General features: G+C 42.9%; 1 protein-coding gene across 6 annotated transcripts in view; it reads left to right on the top strand.

Moving 5' to 3' along the window:
• Positions 1-6,881: 6,881 nt before the first annotated feature.
• The window catches only part of PCNX1 (pecanex 1), a 210,935-nt gene continuing 200,935 nt past the window's right edge, over positions 6,882-16,881 (top strand). For 4 of the 6 annotated variants that reach the window (XM_058429893.1, XM_032134762.2, XM_032134759.2 and 1 more), the window contains exon 1: positions 7,192-7,423. In XM_058429893.1, the coding sequence (XP_058285876.1) occupies positions 7,271-7,423 (153 nt within the window). In that variant the 5' untranslated portion in view covers positions 7,192-7,270. Of the gene's footprint in view, positions 7,424-16,881 lie in introns of all 6 variants that reach the window. The other 2 variants (XM_032134763.2, XM_032134758.2) reach the window with 1 other exon arrangement.

The following is a 16,881-nucleotide window of genomic DNA, read 5'->3' as shown; positions in this document are numbered from 1 at the left end:
TAGCCAGGATGGTCTCCATCTCCTGACCTCGTGATCCGCCTGTCTTGGCCTCCCAAAGTGCTGGGGATTACAGGCATGAGCCACCACACCTGGCCAGGATTCTGTGTTTAATAGAAGATTTTGACTTGGGGTCATTCATGGACTATATACACATTGAGAAACACTTGTCATAGGACATAAGAATATAATGAGTTTACAGGAAGGAAATGTTGAGAGAAACGGAGCAAGAAAACTGGAAGAACAGGGAGGTTTTACTTTGCGTCCTGATCTTTACTGATTTGAGAGATTTTATACTGATATGTATCGCTCTCCTATGATGTATATACAAAACATATTATTTGTACATAATTAGAAAATACTTATGTATATTAACAGCTACTGAATCCTGGTGACAGTAGGTGAGGCAAAACAAAACAAAAACCCAGCTAAAAATCAAAAACCCCAAACAAACGGACAAAAAAAAAAAAAAAACTGATAAGAAGTATGTTCCCATGTACTGTCAAGGTTTCCATAAAGAAAGCAGTGAAAAATCTCCAAGAGAAAGATCTTTTTATGACGTCATTGGAATGTTATTTTTGTCATTAGATAAAAGCTCCAGCCATCAAAATGAAATGCAATGAGTCTGCAGCCTTGAATTCCCCAGGACTCTTCAATTCTGCTTGGATTCCTTGACTAGGGGCTAGGACTAAATTAGAAAATAGCAGAAGGTGGATTAAAACACAGGTTCATCTGATTCCAGCCCCCAGGCCCTTTCCATTATGAACACCACCTTCTCACCAAGGAATGTTCCTGGTGTTCCTTGCCAGAGGAGCCAGACATCTGGCCTCCAAAGGTGACAACTCTCACTTCTACTTAACTACAGAGAGGCGCTCTGGATGACGCTGGTAGCTACTAATACAGGGGGTGAACTCTTCAGAGAATCATCCAGCCACATCAGTTGGCCTAGTAGATCCTGTTGGAATTATGCTACCCCAGCTGAAGTAGATAAACAAGGCAGGGTGTGCTGGCTCACGCCTATAATCCCACCACCTTGAGAGGCTGAAGCAGGTAGATCACTTGAGGTCAGGAGTTTGAGGCCAGCCTGGCCAACATGGTGAAACCCCGTCTCCACCAAAAAATACAAAAATTAGCTGGGCGTAGTGGCGCTCTCCTGTAGTCCCAGCTACTCAGGAGGCTGAGACATGAGAATCATTTGAACCCAGGAGGCGGAGGTTGCAGAGTTGAGATCCCGCCACTGCACTCCAGCCTGGGTGATGGAGTGAGAACCTGTCTCAAAAAAAAAAAAAAAAAAAGATAAACAAGCTCTTTCATATGATATAGTGAAGCACATTAGACATCAGACTGACATAGAAGAATCTTTTAATGTCAAAAGATGAAAAACAATTCATATGTATGTTATTTTTAATTTAGGGATTCACAGTATTTGGGGAGTTTTGCAATATCTTGTATGCTTTCCCTTTCCTTTCATTGCCCTGTTCCCAAAGTGTGGTAAGTTTAAGAAAAGTGAATTGGTTTTTTGTGACATGACAGAAGACACTCTCAGGATGACACAAAACCATAACAAGAATTACTAAAGTAGTTGGTGTCACTAAAAACATATTTTAAATTACCCATACGGGGTTGACATTTAAAAAAAGGAGATTGGGTTGAGATTTCCAAGAAGAATCATCTCGTAGTTAGTAAGAAAGTCTTTTATTTTCACTTGTTTAGCTTCATATCCAGATGATGGTATTTTATAATTATATTATGCGAGATTTGGGAAGTTTCCATTTGATACTTATTTTCCTGATGTGATCTAAAGCAGTTCACAGCAAATGGCTAAAAGAGATCCACAGAAGAATTCTAGGGCACTTCTTTTTTTTCTTTTCTTTCCTTTTTTTTGTGACAGGGTCTAAGTCTGTCACTTAAGCTGGAGTGTGCAATCACAGCTCACTGCATCCTTGACCTCCCAGGCTCAGGTGATCCTCCTGCTTTAGCATCCTGCGTAGCTGAGACCACAGGCGCACGCCACCATGACCAGCTAATTTTTGTATTTTTTGTAGAGATGGGGTTTTGCCATGTTGCCCAGGCTGGTCTCGAACTCCTGGGCTCAAGTGATCCTCCCAGCTAGGCCCTCCAAAGTGTTGGGATTATAGGTGTGAGCCACCATGCCCAGCCTCTTCCAAATTCTCTTCACCTTCATTTCATATTATTTTTTCCTTCCTTGAACTGCTATTCTAAGCTGGTGAAATGCTTTGAAATGTTGAAGAGTTACCAGATGAATGATGAAACAGATTAGGCCAGGTGCGGTGGCTTATGCCTGTAATCCCAGCACTTTGGGAGGCCGAGGTGGGTGGATCACCTGAGGTCAGAAGTTCAAGATCAGCCTAGTCAACATGGTGAAACCCTGTCTCTACTAAAAATACAAAAATTAGCTGGGCGTGGTGGCAGTCGCCTGTAATCTCAGCTACTCGGGAGGCTGAGGCAGGAGAATCGCTTGAACCCGGGAGGTGGAGGTTACAGTGAGTCGAGATTGTGCCATTGCACTCCAGCCTGGGCAACAAGAGCAAGACTCCATCTCAAAAAAAAAAGGAAAAAAGAAAAAACAGATTAAAATCTCTAATTGCGGCCGGGCGCGGTGGCTCACGCTTGTAATCCCAGCACTTTGGGAGGCCGAGGCGGGCGGATCACAAGGTCATGAGATCGAGACTGTGGTGAAACCTCGTCTCTACTAAAAAATACAAAAAAATTAGCCGGGCGTGGTGGCGGGCGCCTGTAGTCCCAGCTACTTGGAGAGGCTGAGGCAGGAGAATGGCGTGAACCCGGGAGGCGGAGCTTGCAGTGAGCCGAGATTGCGCCACTGCACTCCAGCCTGGGCGACAGAGCGAGACTCCGTCTCAAGAAAAAAATAAATAAATAAAAATAAATGAAATCTCTAATTGGAAAGCCATTGGTTTCTGTGCTTTGTTGAATCAATGTATATGAACTGAGTGTTAATTGATGCTAACAGCTTTCTCTGCTAGGCCTTGTGGAACATGCTGAGAAGTGCCTTGCCCTCAAGGAATGTACAGTTTAGATGGAGGGATTTGAAGTAGCACATAATTAAGTGCTAAATGAGTGGAACATGTGAGTGCTCTAGGCTGTTCAAAAAATAGAAGAATGGGTTTGGAGTAGTCGTAGTAGATTTTAGCAGGCAGGTGGAAGGGTAATGTTTTCTAAGTAAGGCAAATTGTATCAGTAAAAGCACAGAGGCAGAAATTAATAAATGAGTGGGCTGATAAACATAAATAGTTATACTGATATTCACCAATAAAAAGGGTTCATGCTGGGGAGTAGCGGCAGTTAAGCTGGAGAAAATAGTGATTCAGGTTGCTGGGGACTTTGCCCGGCTAAGGAGTATCCCTTTAGTCCTGAAGGGAATTAAAGGCTTTTAAGAAAAGTGGATTAGGGAGATTAATTTGTTAGTGGAAGGTAGAATGGTTTAGAAGAGGAGAAATTGGTGGTAATAGGAGACTGCTGGGTATGACTTGATGAGGGGATTCGCCAGAACGGTTGATGTGGCAACGTAAGGGAAGGGTTGAGCAGGAGAAAGACTGTGGAGACTAGACACTGGGGAGGGATATATGAGGTTCCAAGTCTGAGTGAGCTGGAAAATGTTGGTTTCACTAAGACAAAGAAAAGGGGCGGGCCTGGGGGAAGACATGGATACTTACTGCATCTGGATCATTGGCAGGACATGTGGGCCATAATGTCTCAAGTAGATAATTGCCACACAAAAATGGATCAGAGCTGCAGTTTGCATGACTCTGCTCCAAGGTGGGCTTGGGTGGGGTTATTCGATTTTGTACATTCAGCTTTGTCCTTTTCAGGCGGGAGAGAGCATCTGCTGTCGAGTACTCTCAGTCCCCAGGAGGCCTATGAGCTAGTCAGAAAATATAATTTTAATAGGATTAGCCGAGAGATGAGCAAATGTCAAATGGTGATTTGGTAGTATGTCATGGCTGCTAACTTTGACATGCTAAGTGTAACATTATTAATGGCTTCTATGCATGGCTAAGAGGGTTAACACTTAGCAAAATTAGTTCCCTGGATTTTTGTCCTGCTCTTATATTTTATGGGCATGATAGAATGTGCTACCTTGGGCAAACCATTTAACCTCTCTGTGCCTTAGCTTCTAGTTTATAAAATAGGAAGCTTGTTGTGGCAGCATTCATAAACATTTTGAGAGCCACAGAGAGCACTGTAGGATTGTCTTTCTTCCCCTCACCCCAATGACTGAGTCGGTCATTTGGAAAGATCAGCTTTTTCACTGGATACTTTCAATTGCTGCTCCCTAAGTCAGTTAATTAGTATTTTTCTAAAATGCTTCTACCAGTCCAGAGCTGAAAGATGTAGTCTCTAACTGCCTTTTCTACTCTCTGAGCCTGCCAATCCTGCTAACCCCTTTTCACCCAATGGCTATTGCTGTGTGACTCCCACCTCTAGGTTCTGGGATCAATCCCAGTCATTTTGGAGGGCAACTAGAGCTTTATATTAACACTCTGGGACTTCAACGTAAGGCAACCATGCTCAGTGTGAAATTTGGTCCTAGTTCTAGGTATTAGGCTCCTGCTTTGTTTGTAAATCTCACTCTGTCCCCCCAGATCCAGCCTTTGAATATTTGTTACGTCCTGTTGGGTCCTCGAACTTGGGCCTCCAGTGAGTATCTCAGTAGCTCAAGGATCTGAATTCTATTTGTTTTCATCAATTCCGTGTAGAAACTAAAGGGCAGACCTAGAAAACCCCAGCACTGAAGCTGGGGCCTTGCTATAAGCAACACACTTTCTCAAGGCTTGCCATGATTTCCCAATTTTTGCCCACTCCTGGATTTTCCAAGGCTATGTGTTCCAGCTGTCCGTTGGCTTACAACACCCACATTCTCTGTTTAACAGGACTGATGCCGGCTGCCTTCCTGGCCTGCTGCCGGTTCCATATCCTCCAGATACCGCATTCTGGCTGAACGTTTATCACGTCAGCTGGGTTGGCCTCCGATTCCATGGATGTATCTGGTTCTAGTTTCCATTTCTCCCCATCCACCTCACCCTCATTATGGTTAATCCTTTTATATTAAACCATAGCGGATCTTTGCTGTTGTGGAAACTGATGTGGTATTGGAATTTTATCCTTGTTTACATCTTTCTTTGTGTTGGAAAGGTTGGGATTACTTCCAAAACCTTCCCAGAGAGCTTTCCTGTCTCCATTAGGGGAAACAAATGAAAACTTGACAATAGCTGGTATCTATGACACTAGCTTCAAGGCCACTATTTTAATTGTAAAATTGCATCATTTAATCATAATTTTGCTTTTAGATATACAAATATATTTTAAAGTATATTTTGTCCAGTGTTTACTCACAGCTCTCAATTTCAAGGTATCTTACTGGAACTCAGTGGCTTTGTGGTTATAAGGACATAAACAAATCAAGGCTAGGGATGGTGTGGTGTTCTACAGTGGTAAGGTACATTAGAATCCTCCGGACAACTTGTTAAAACAGATTGCTGGGTCCCACCCCACAGAGTTTCTATGGAGTGGTGCCCTGAGAATATGCACTTTGATGAAAACTGGTCATGTATTTAAGCTGGTCACAGATAACCGGAAGGTACTGAGCTGTTCTTAATGAGTTCAAACTTTTACCTGAAATGGATAAGGTGGAGAGCCTTGAGAAATGAACTTCCAAAGTTCAGTGCATGCAGTTAGCATGACTGCTGGTTTTAGAGTTCTCAACCACTTATTGCTTATGAGCAATAATAAGTGGCCATAAGCATTTGGCTAATCACTTGAGTTTACAGGTTTTCTCATCCATAAAATAACAAGAGCTGCTATGCTGCCCTCAAAGGGTTGTCCTGAGGTCTGAATGAAATGGGTATGATAGTGTTTGAGCAACTATAAAGTGGTATGGCACTGGGAGGTATTGTAACAGTTTTTCATTACTCTTCTTAAAATATCACCAGTTTCCTTTGGCTCTTGTTTCCCTCATTAATTACAGCAACTTTAATCTGGGAATACACAGTACTTTTATTGCCATAAAAGCCAAACTTCAATAAACTCAAACTTCAAACTCTTTTTTATAAAATTTTATTCAGTGAGATCAGACACGCCTTATAAACATTACACAGAGCCAAGAATGATTCCGTTTTTACAGCTATAAAAAGAGACCTACAAGACCCTATTGTAATTTGGAGTGGAGTCACGGTTAATCTTTTTCAACCCTGTTTAGATTGGCCCATTGATAAAAATGGCTGCTAGTTACAGCACATTTAAAAATACAATCACCGCGTACAAATGGTAACCTGTCCACTCCATACTTCCATGTCCTGTGCCGCTTCTATTAACTTGTCTTTGGAAGTAGTAAATTCTCCCAGTCTGGACGTGGCTATTTTTTCTCACACACGGGCCAACACAGTTCTTGCTCAACTTGTGTGCGTTTATGACTTCAACAGTGTCATCAGCCATACCTAATTCTTCCAGGCCTTCAATATCTCAGGTGTTAGCTTCAGTTGTTCCTAGGTCTTTCACAAATATCATAAATGACAGGCAGGAAGCTTTTCTGGAGTCAAGATCTGTTAGTTTCGGAGTCAGAGAGACCCCGTTTAGAGACTGGCAGGTGAACTTGCAAGGGGGTCTACCAGGGGCAGAATGGGGTCCCTTGGACCCGTCAGCCGCGTCTCAGCCACCTCCGCAGCCCCCGGGGCCCTGAACCCGGGCCGCGTTGGCGCGCGCTTCTCCCGGACGTCGGCAGGAGGCGCCCGCGGCGGCCCAGGCGCGGCGCGCACCCGCGGGTAGCCGGCCCAGGGGGCGGAGGGAGCCGAGAGGAGGAGCTGTAGGGGGCGCGGCTTCCTCTCTGTAGCTCCCGGGCGCCGGGCCTCTTTCTCTGCCAGGCCCAGGGCTGGTGGCCGGCGGGGGTCGCGGCGGCGGCAGCGGGGGCGCTGGCGGGCCGCGGGTGGCGGGGGCCGGGCCGCAGCTCCGGGTGTTAGGAGACAAAATGGCGGCGGCGCTCAGGAGGCCGGTCTCCTCCTCTCCGCCGTCCTCCGCCCCGCCGCTCGCCGCCTCCTCCTCCCGGGTCTCCTCCTCCTCGTTCGCTGCCTCCTCCTCCTCCTGCAGCAGCACCAGCGACCGCCGAGGCGCCGGCTCGCTCTCCCGGAGCTCCGGAGGGGGATAGACGGGGCAGCTGCAGGCTCCGGCGACCGAGGCCGAGCTGGGGCCGGGGCGGGGACGGCGGCGGCGGCGGCGACGGCGGCGGCGCCGGGTGGGGATGGGGTCGCAGACGCTGCAGATCCTCCGACAGGGGGTGTGGGCCGCGCTCAGCGGGGGCTGGTACTACGACCCGCACCAGGCCACCTTCGTGAACGCGCTGCACCTCTACCTGTGGCTCTTTCTGCTGGGCCTGCCCTTCACCCTCTACATGGTGAGTGTGGGGGCGGGGAGCGGGTGGCTCCTTCCCCGCGAGCCGGTGGGGTGGTGCTGGGGTCGCGCCCTCTTCCTCTTCCACGGGGTCTCGTCCCCCGGGGGCCGCCACCCTCTCGGTGTGAGGCTCCCCGCCCCCACTGCGTGCTCCCACTCCTCTCTTCGGGGCTTTCCCGGTTTCGGCGGTGACACGAGCAATGAGCCCACGGCAGCCCGCGCCGGCCGCCCCCGTCCGCTCACTGGGAAGCGGCAGCGTCCTAGGCCCCTTCTCGGGGTTCCCTCCCGCGGCCACCCGGCTAGGCCGTCCCCGCCGGGGCCCCCCGCCCGTGGGGCTGTGTGGCAGGCGCCAAACGCTCTGCGCCTTTAGGGGAAGCCGCATCCATCCTTGGCACGCTGGGTTTCTCGGGCACCCGGCACTGCCCGCCCCCGCCGCGGCCCTCGCCCGGGGCTCCCGGGAGAGGCCGCCTGCCGCCTCGCCGCTATTCCGCGTGCGGAGTCCCAGGAGCGCGGGGGACCGTGCGGCTCTGCTCTGAGTGTGTGTGGGGGTCGTCCGGGCTCGTCCTCCAGGGGTCCTGGGTGGTGGCTGAAAACCCGGTTCGGAACCTTCCTGCCTCTAAAAAACCGTTGTTGTGCTTCGCAGCGGTTCTTCTCTGTTCTGCCCCGTGGCCGGTGGCCGTGGTGCTTCCTGGCCTCCCTGGGGGAGGGAGCGGGGAGATACGGGGAATCTGGCTGGCATTTCAGCGGATTTGTTTGGGTTGGTTCAAGGCCTTTGGCGGATAGGAGTAGGGAGAGTACTGCCTGTTGCTGAATTCGGTGCGATCAGCTTCTCTGAATCATCTATGTTTTTAAAGCGACACTGAAAGTTGTTAAGCGCAGTTTTTAAAGCACTTTAGGTTAGGGTGGGGCATTAGGGAAACTCGTGTGGACAGAGATGATACTTAAAGCTTCATTTACAATTTTAAAGTAGTCAGAGGGGAGGAAAGGATCTGAACTTTTTGTTTTAGGAGAATTCCTTTGAATATATTTCTGCTAACTTTGAGGTTCTTCATGGAGCTAGAGACATGGTGCTGAGTTAGAAAATCCCGGAGTATCACTATGAGAAGTGCAAAAGGTGAGGACACACAATTCTTCCCTGAGTGAAGTTCGGTTTCACTAATTGGCAGGAAAAGTGTCTGCTTGGGGGAAGATGTGCTAAATTTCACATTCTCAAGCAGATTCACATTTTTCGTTGAAATTGTTTTGAAGGGACTTATTGTTTGAGGTTAAAAAAAAAAAGCCATTAAGAAATGCTGATGACTTGTGGCTTATTTTATTAGGGGGACTTGTTCAGTCTTGTTGCATTCTGAAAATTTATCGTGAAGTGTTATAATTTTCAATTAATTCTGGCCTAGGGAGTTCTATTTGCACTGCTATACCTTCCAGGAATATGACATCATTAATGAACAGGTTAATTACTTTGGGTTTAAGAATCCTCAGGTTGTCACAAAATTTTCAAAGCAGATTTCTTTTATGTCCAGAAGAATTGTAGATTTAAAACAAAATGATTTTTGAGAGGTAAGGATTAGTTGCTGGGTCCAGTGTAAGATTTCTTTTTTAACACTTGTAGTAAACTGTGTGGTCATGGTTAAGTCTCTTTGTGTGATTAGCAAATGTTACTGAAAGAATATTAGAGCAAATGGAAACCAATCCATTGAGTTTACTTCCTTCATTTTGGGGGTTAAGTTAAACTGAATTCTCACATATTTGAGTGTCTACCATGTACTAGACACTTTCTGAGGTTGCTTCTGACTTCCTTATGTCAATTAATGGCAGTCCCACTCTTCCCAAGCCAGAAGGTGCTGAGCTGTTCTTAATCAGTTCAAACTTTTACCTGAAATGGATAATAAGGTGGAGAGCCTTGAGAAATGAACTTCCAAAGTTCAGTACATGCAGTTAGCATGACTGCTGGTTTTAGAGTTCTCAGCCACTTATTGCTTATGAGCAATAAGGGCTGTATCTTCAAAACCTGACTAGACTGACGACGACGACTCCTCCCTCCTTCTCCTCCTCCTCTCACCACCACCATCATCATCACGGCCATCATCATTCCCTTGGTTCGTCACCATTCTCTCTCCTGGATTATTGCAGTGCTTTAATGAGGTTCAATGCATTTGTTCTTTATTCTCCACACAGACGCCTCTGTGATTCTTTCAGATCATGTCATTCTTCTGCTGTCAGAGCCTGCCCTCTCTCTCGTGTGTCTCTGTTCTCTCAACCACACACACATTTGCCGCCTTACTCTTCTTGCCAAGAAGTATGTTCCCGCTTCAGCGCCTTTGCGCTTGCTTTTCTCTCTGTCTGGATGACTCCTCTTTTCCAGATACCTGTGTGGCTGCTCCACTTTTCGCAGGTTCTCGTATACGTGAGGCTTTCTCTGATAGCCTGTGTAAAATAGCAACTTCCCCAGCTCTCACAACACTCCGTAGCCCACCTTTTAAAATAGTATGGTATTTATTCCTAACTGATATCTATTTATTTGGTTTTTGTCTTTATCTTATTAGAATATAAGCTCTGAGAGGGCAGGAACTTAGTTTCGTTCACTGCTGTGTTTTTAGGACCTAGATTAGTGTAAAGCACATGGTAGTACTCCGATGAATGATTGAGAAGTGCACAAGACACAGCTTCTGCTTTCAAAGAACTTAAAATCTAGCCTGGGGGTAATGAGTTGTTACTGTTAGAACCACTGTTAGAACTGCTAGGAAAGGATAAGTAAAGAGGGACCCTGATCTTATACTCAGGGGATGAATCCTAGACCAGGGGTGGTCAGGACAGAGGATTTGTAAACATTTTAGGAAACGTACTAGTAAAAGATAGATAGTTTGAAGTATACACCAAAAATAAAGCAAAATCCAACATTTTATGTTAAAATCTCAGACAGCCATAGGTTATTATTTGCATGCTCTTACGATAATAACTGTAAGTGATAATGACTATTTTTAAAGTACATGTATAGGTTCTTTAACCCCGTGACCTCATGAGGTTTTGCTGTTAGTAGGCAAGTTGTGAGCTGGGATTTACACAGAGCTTTCTGAAGGCAAAGTCACTGTACAGGCTGCCTTTTATTTATTCCCCCCAAAAAGTGCCTAAATCTGTGGAGAGATCGTACATTAAGTTAGGAAACAGTCTTAGGACTTTATAGGATTCAAACACTTTTGTTGTCTATTTAGGAGCATTTGTGGATACTTTGAAAGGTGAACTATATATATATCAACTAGTTAAAAATCTTTTAAGTAGTGAAAATGAAGAAACAATTTTTGCTTCTTAATTCTGGTTGTCCTGTCTGTTTCCCTTAAGGTACTCATTCTTTTTTATCTAGTTACAGTGATTTTTGTACATGTCACAGATGATGAGATTTTTGGGGGTGGGTGGCATTTTTGTATGGTGGAAAGCAGATTGGAATTAGTGTCTTGATTTTTGAATCTTGGCTTTGTTATTGATTGTGTGTCCCGTGGGCAAGACTCCACCTTTCTGAACCTTGATTTACTCATTTGTGAGATATTTCATGGGTGTTTTTCAAGAAAATATTTATGAAATAGAAGAAATTATTTACCTTCAGAATGGCCTTCAGTAAATGTCATTTGAAAAAATGGCTAATTGGAAGTGTTTCCTCTACAACGCTGTATGATTGGAGGAGACTAAATAGCTCTGGATTATTAAGTCAAATCATTTTCATAACATATTGCTCAATATATTGTTTTCCTCTATAAAGCAGTATATCCCTAGGTGATGAAATAGAACATTAAAATTTATGGCCAGGCGCGGTGGCTCACGCACTTTGGGAGGCCGAGGCGGGCAGATCATGAGGTCAGGAGATCGAGACCATCCTGACTAACATGGTGAAACCCCGTCTGTACTAAAAAAATACAAAAAATTAGCCGGGCATGGTGGCGGGCACCTGTAGTCCCAGCTACTTGGGAGGCTGAGGAATGAGAATGGCATGAACCTGGGAGGCGGAGCTTGCAGTGAGCCAAGATTGCGCCACTGCACTACAGCCTGGGCGACAGCGCGAGACTGTCTCAAAAAAAAAAAGAAAAAAAAAACATTAAAATTTATTACGTAAGTGGTTCCCAGACTCCAGTTGACATCAGAATCACTTGACAATGTTAATGATGTGCAAGCCCTTTCTTATTCAGTAGATCTGGAGTGTGGCCTATTGATTTGTATTTTATAAACATTCTAGGTAAGTTTAAATAACTTGATCAATATTCCTAACTCCCAGCCCTTGACTGACATCCAGCTGCTACTCAGCATGCCTCTTGGCTGTGTCACAGGCATCCCAAAAGTATCATGCCCAAAAGCTTCTGAATTCCCCCCTAAACAACACTGCCACAAAACGTTTTTCCTCATTCTCTCATGTTAGTTAATGGCACTGTCTTGTATCTAGTTGCTTAGCCCGCACCCCTTGCTTTTGAGCAAATCTTACCACTTTCTGCTCAGAGGAAAAGACATAAATCTGTGTCATTCTTTCAAATATTCTTTAAAGATTTTCTTTGGCACTTAGAAAAAAATCCAGAATCTTTATCAAGCCACCAGAGCTTATTCTGCCTTTGTTTACAGTTTGTGCAGTTTTCCCACTGTGCTGTAGTCACACTGGCCTTCTTTCTGTTACTTTAGCCCACTGAGCCTTTTCCTCCTGTGAGACCTTTGCACGTGTTGTGCCTTCTGAAAGGATACTCTTCCCTCTTGCTCTTTGCAATGCTGGCTGCTACTTAATCTTTAGGGCTGGACTTCAGTATTATCCCCTCACAGAGGCTGAGCCTGATAACCATAAATAGGTTCCCTCTCTTTTTTTTTTCATCATTCCATCCCATAACTTTCTTCCATAGCACTTACCACAAACATGTGTTTTTTGTTTGTTTACTTGTTTGCCCTCTCTAACATCCTCCACTCCCATACCTTATAAGTTCCATGAGGGCAGGGGCCAGGTCTGATTTACTCATCAGTGTTTATCAAGTGTCTGCATGACTGCTTGGCTCATGTTAGGATCTGAAGAAGTACTTGTTGAGTGAATTTTTTTATTATACGTGTGAAGCTTTTTTAGACTTGTTAACTGATGTAGAGTAGTTGGAGGTGGAGGGAGGATTGTGGTAGTCTGTATTATATGGTGGAGCTGCTTACTTAGGGGTTAGGTTCGGTGTCAGTCTCTAAGACAAAAATCAAATATAAAATTACTGAAAAATCAAATACAAAATGACCCTTGAAAAACACTTAAATCATTGAAAGTGCAGCACGTACGGCTTTTTGTGCATATAGCTGTGCAGTTATACATACATACATGATATGTTCAGTAATATATACCACATAAATCTGTGGAGAGATTATATTCAGACTAAATCATTAACAAAATTTATAAAGGTTTCAACATTTTCTTCCTAGTTGTCTTCATTGTTTTCTGTAACTGATCTTTGTCATCTTTAGAATGATACATCTTTTATTAGTGAGGATTACTCTAAAGCTGTCAGGTCATTTTCTTTCCCCCAATTTAAAAGTATTTAAAGATCATTTTAAACAAGATTTAGTTAAGATGACTAAAACAGGGATTTTCATATTTTAAAATTTATATTTCTCTAAAAGTTTAGATCAAGCTAGAAAAGTTACTGTGCTATAAATTAGCAATTTATATTGCTATTGCATATTGTACATATGATTTTTAAGTATTATTTTCTGCATCCTTCAGGGAAAGGTTAATGACTAGTGGATGGCCTGTTTAGATCTATAGCCTGTGCCTTTTACCAGTATTTTCAATATTTAGGATCAAAGTGAATAATTATTTCCATAACTGGTCATGGCACAGATATAACTCTTATCTATTATATTACCTATAATAAATTAAGGGTACACTATCCAAAGATGGTTTACACAGAAAACCATCTACCACATGTTCTCACTTATAAGTGGGAGTTAAACATTTGGATACCCACAGATACAAAGAAGGGAACAATAAATACTGGGGATTCCAAAAGCGGGTAGGGGGCGAGGGTTGAAAAACTATCCATTGGCTACTGTGTTTACTACTTGGGTGACAGGATCATTAGAAGCCAAACCTCAGCATCACTTAATATGCCTATGTGACAAACCTGCACATGTACCTTGCTGAATCTAAAAGAAAAAAGAAAATTAGGTCCCCAAGAAAGCAGCCATATTTATCAATTTGTAGAAAAGTGTATTAATTTACAAAAAAAGCAGTTGATTTATAAAATGTTCTGTCTTTTGTTACATAAAGGTGAAGTGTTTTCTCCCACTTGAAAATTACTCCAAATCATAAAATCATTTGGTAATTGGAAAACTAGGAAAGATTCTATTTTTTTTTCCAGCCTTTGCATACACAGTCAGGTAATTCTCGGCCTCCCAAAGTGCTGGGATTACAAGCGTGAGCCACCGCGCCCGGCCAAGAATTTTCAAACATGTATGAAAGTTGAGAAAATTGTACCCACCACCTGGATTCTGTGTTTTTAAATATTGTGTCTCTATCTGTTTTATTCCTCTGTCCATCCTTTTTTAGGGAGATGCATGTAAAGTAAGTTACACTTCTATACAAATCACCCCTAAACTCTTCAGCAGGTGCATTGTCAGGTAGGGTTCTAAAGGCACAATCTTCAGGGAACCATTCGATGAGTTTTGATAAATGCACACATTTGTGTAGTGTAGACTTGGCATGTTGTAGAATATCAGCATCACTCCAGATAGTTTCTGCTTGACCTTCTAAGTCAGTCCTCTCATCCTTGTTCTGACTTTTTTTCATTATAATTTAGTTTATCCTGTTCTAGAGTTTCATATAAATGGAATCATGTAGCACATGCTTTGTGTAAGCCACCTTCACTCAGCGTAACGTGGTTGAGATTAATCCATGGTGTTGTATTAGTAGTTTTTTTCCTTTTTATTGCTGAGTAATATTCCTTTGTATGACTGTGCTACAGTTTACTCACTTTTATCCATTCCTGTGTAGATAAGCAGCTAGGCTCTTCCCAGTTTTTGGCTACTATATGTAAAGATGTCAACATGAGGATAGGTTTTATCAGAACTCAAAGACATTGGAAAACTTTACGGAATCTCAAAACCCTTTTCTCTTTCCAAGTAAGACCATTTTTTAATTTAAAAATCTTTTTGTTCAATTGTTCTGATTTATTTGTCTACATCAGAAATTATAGAATAAGTAAAAAGAAGATACAGCCATTGGTAATTCCATCACCCCTGTGTGTAGAACATTTTAGTAACCAAACATATTTGGAGTTTTAAATAACTTCTTTGCTTACAAAAATGGGCTCATAGAATTCATACTGTTTTCAAGTCTCCTATTTTCACTTTAAATTATGAGTGTTTCCATGGGTGGGGGTAAGTGGCTTTTTAATAGCTCTGTAGTAGATCATATGTGTTACAGTTTAATCATTTCGCTCTTACTGGTTATGTAAGTCATTTCCAGGTTTTAGCTATTTAGAAAACAGTAGAGTTAATACTCTTGTAGTTAAATATTTGTACTAGTATTTTGTATAAATTCCTAAAAATAGACTTGTTGGATTATATTCTTTGATAGATACTCATTTTACAAATATTGAGTGAATCTTTATATTGAGAGAGAATATAAATATGAGAATGAGAAATGGGTAGATAATGCAGGGTTCCTGGAATACAAAATAGGATTGTGGTCCATAAAGCACATGTGTTAAAGGATTATCCTCAGAGCAGGAAGGAAGGAGGCAATGATGAATGCTCATGGAGGAAGGGATAAACAGTTCATGGGAAAAGTTGAGGTTCATCTTTTATCATTTATGTAATCTCCTTAAAGGACAAAGTGAGTGTGTTCTGTTGAGAGTGAAAGAGGAGGTGAGGAGGATATTTAAGGTTTGAGGAAGATCCCCCAAATGTGACCTGCTAGTCTTACTTTTGGTGAGTGGAAAAGTGAACTATCAAGGGATGGTAGGATTGTTGAACAATTTTGAAGGTATTTTTGAGATTGGAGAACATGAATTCAGAGTGTCGAAGAGGATTGTTCAGGAGAGAAATTTGTGGTAAAATTTACTTTCAAGTTATCAGCATGTAGATCTTCTGGGAAGAAAGTTTATCTCATTAAAAAGAAAATGGCCTTGGACAGAATTCCAAGGTCTAAACAGCATTCAGAAATCAGCAAAGGAAGACAGAGTCGTAAAATGAAGACGAAAAAAGAGCCAGGGAAAGAGAGTACAGGCGTACCTTGGAGGTATCGCAAGTTTGGTTCCAGATCACTGCGATAAAGCGAATATTGCAATAAAATGAGTCACAAATTTTGTGGTTTTCCAGTGCATATAAAAGTTATATTTACATTATGCTGTAGTCTATTAAGTGTGCGGTACCATTGTGTCTAAAAATACAATGTATATACCTTAATTAAAAAATACATTATTGCTTAAAAATATGCCAAAGATTATCTGAAGGTTCGGTGAGTTGTCATTTTTTTGCCGGTGAAGGGTCTTGCCTAAGTGTTGCTGACAGACCAGGGGGTGGCTGTTGAAGGTTGAAGTGGCTGTGGCAATTTCTTAAAATAAGACAACAATGAAGTTTGCAACATCAATGGACTCTTCTTTTCATGAAAGATTTATCTGTACATGTAATGCTGCTTGATAGCGTTTTACCCACAGTAAAACTTCTTTCAAAATTGGAGTCAGCTGTCTCAAATCCTGTTACTGCTTTGTCAGCTAAGTTGATGTAATATTCTAGATCTTTTATTGTCATTTCAACAGTGTTCACAGCATCTTCACCAGGAGCAAATTGGATCTCAGGAAATCACTCTCTCTGCTCACCCGTAAGAAGCAACTCCTCATCTTTTCAAGTTGTATCGTGAGATTACAGCAATACAGTCACACCTTCAGGCTCTACTTCCAATTCTAGTTCTCTTTCTATTTTCACCACATCTGTGGGACTTCCTCCACTGAAGTCTTAAACCCCTCAAAGTCATCCACGAGGGTTGGAATAAACTTCTTCCAAACACCTTGTCAGTGTTAACATTTCGACCTCCCATGAATCATGAATGTTCTTAATGGCATCTAGAATGGTGAGACCTTTTCAGAAGGTTCTCAGTTTACTTCATCCAGATGCATCAGAGGAATCACTGTCTGACAGCCTTATGAAATGTATTTCTTAAATACTAAGACTTGATAGTCAAAATTACTCCTTGATCCATGGGGCTGGAGAATAGATGTTGTGTTAGCAGGCATGAAAACAACATTAATTTTCTTCTATGTCTCCATCAGAGCTCTTGGATAACTAGGTACCTTGTCAAGGAGCAGTGTATTTTGAAAGGAATCTTTTTTTCAGACCAGTAGGTCTCAAAGTTGGGGTTAACATATTTAGTAAACCATGCTGTAAACAGATGTGATGTCTTCTGGGCTTTATTGTTCCGTGTATAGAGCACAGGCAGAGTAAATTTGGAATAATTCTTAAGGGTGC

The sequence above is a fragment of the Hylobates moloch genome, unplaced genomic scaffold, assembly GCF_009828535.3.
Source record: "Hylobates moloch isolate HMO894 unplaced genomic scaffold, HMol_V3 SCAFFOLD_16, whole genome shotgun sequence".
Taxonomy (NCBI): domain Eukaryota; kingdom Metazoa; phylum Chordata; class Mammalia; order Primates; family Hylobatidae; genus Hylobates; species Hylobates moloch.
The sequence above is the reverse complement of the archived record's forward strand: the minus strand, read 5'-3'. Positions and strand labels throughout refer to the sequence as shown.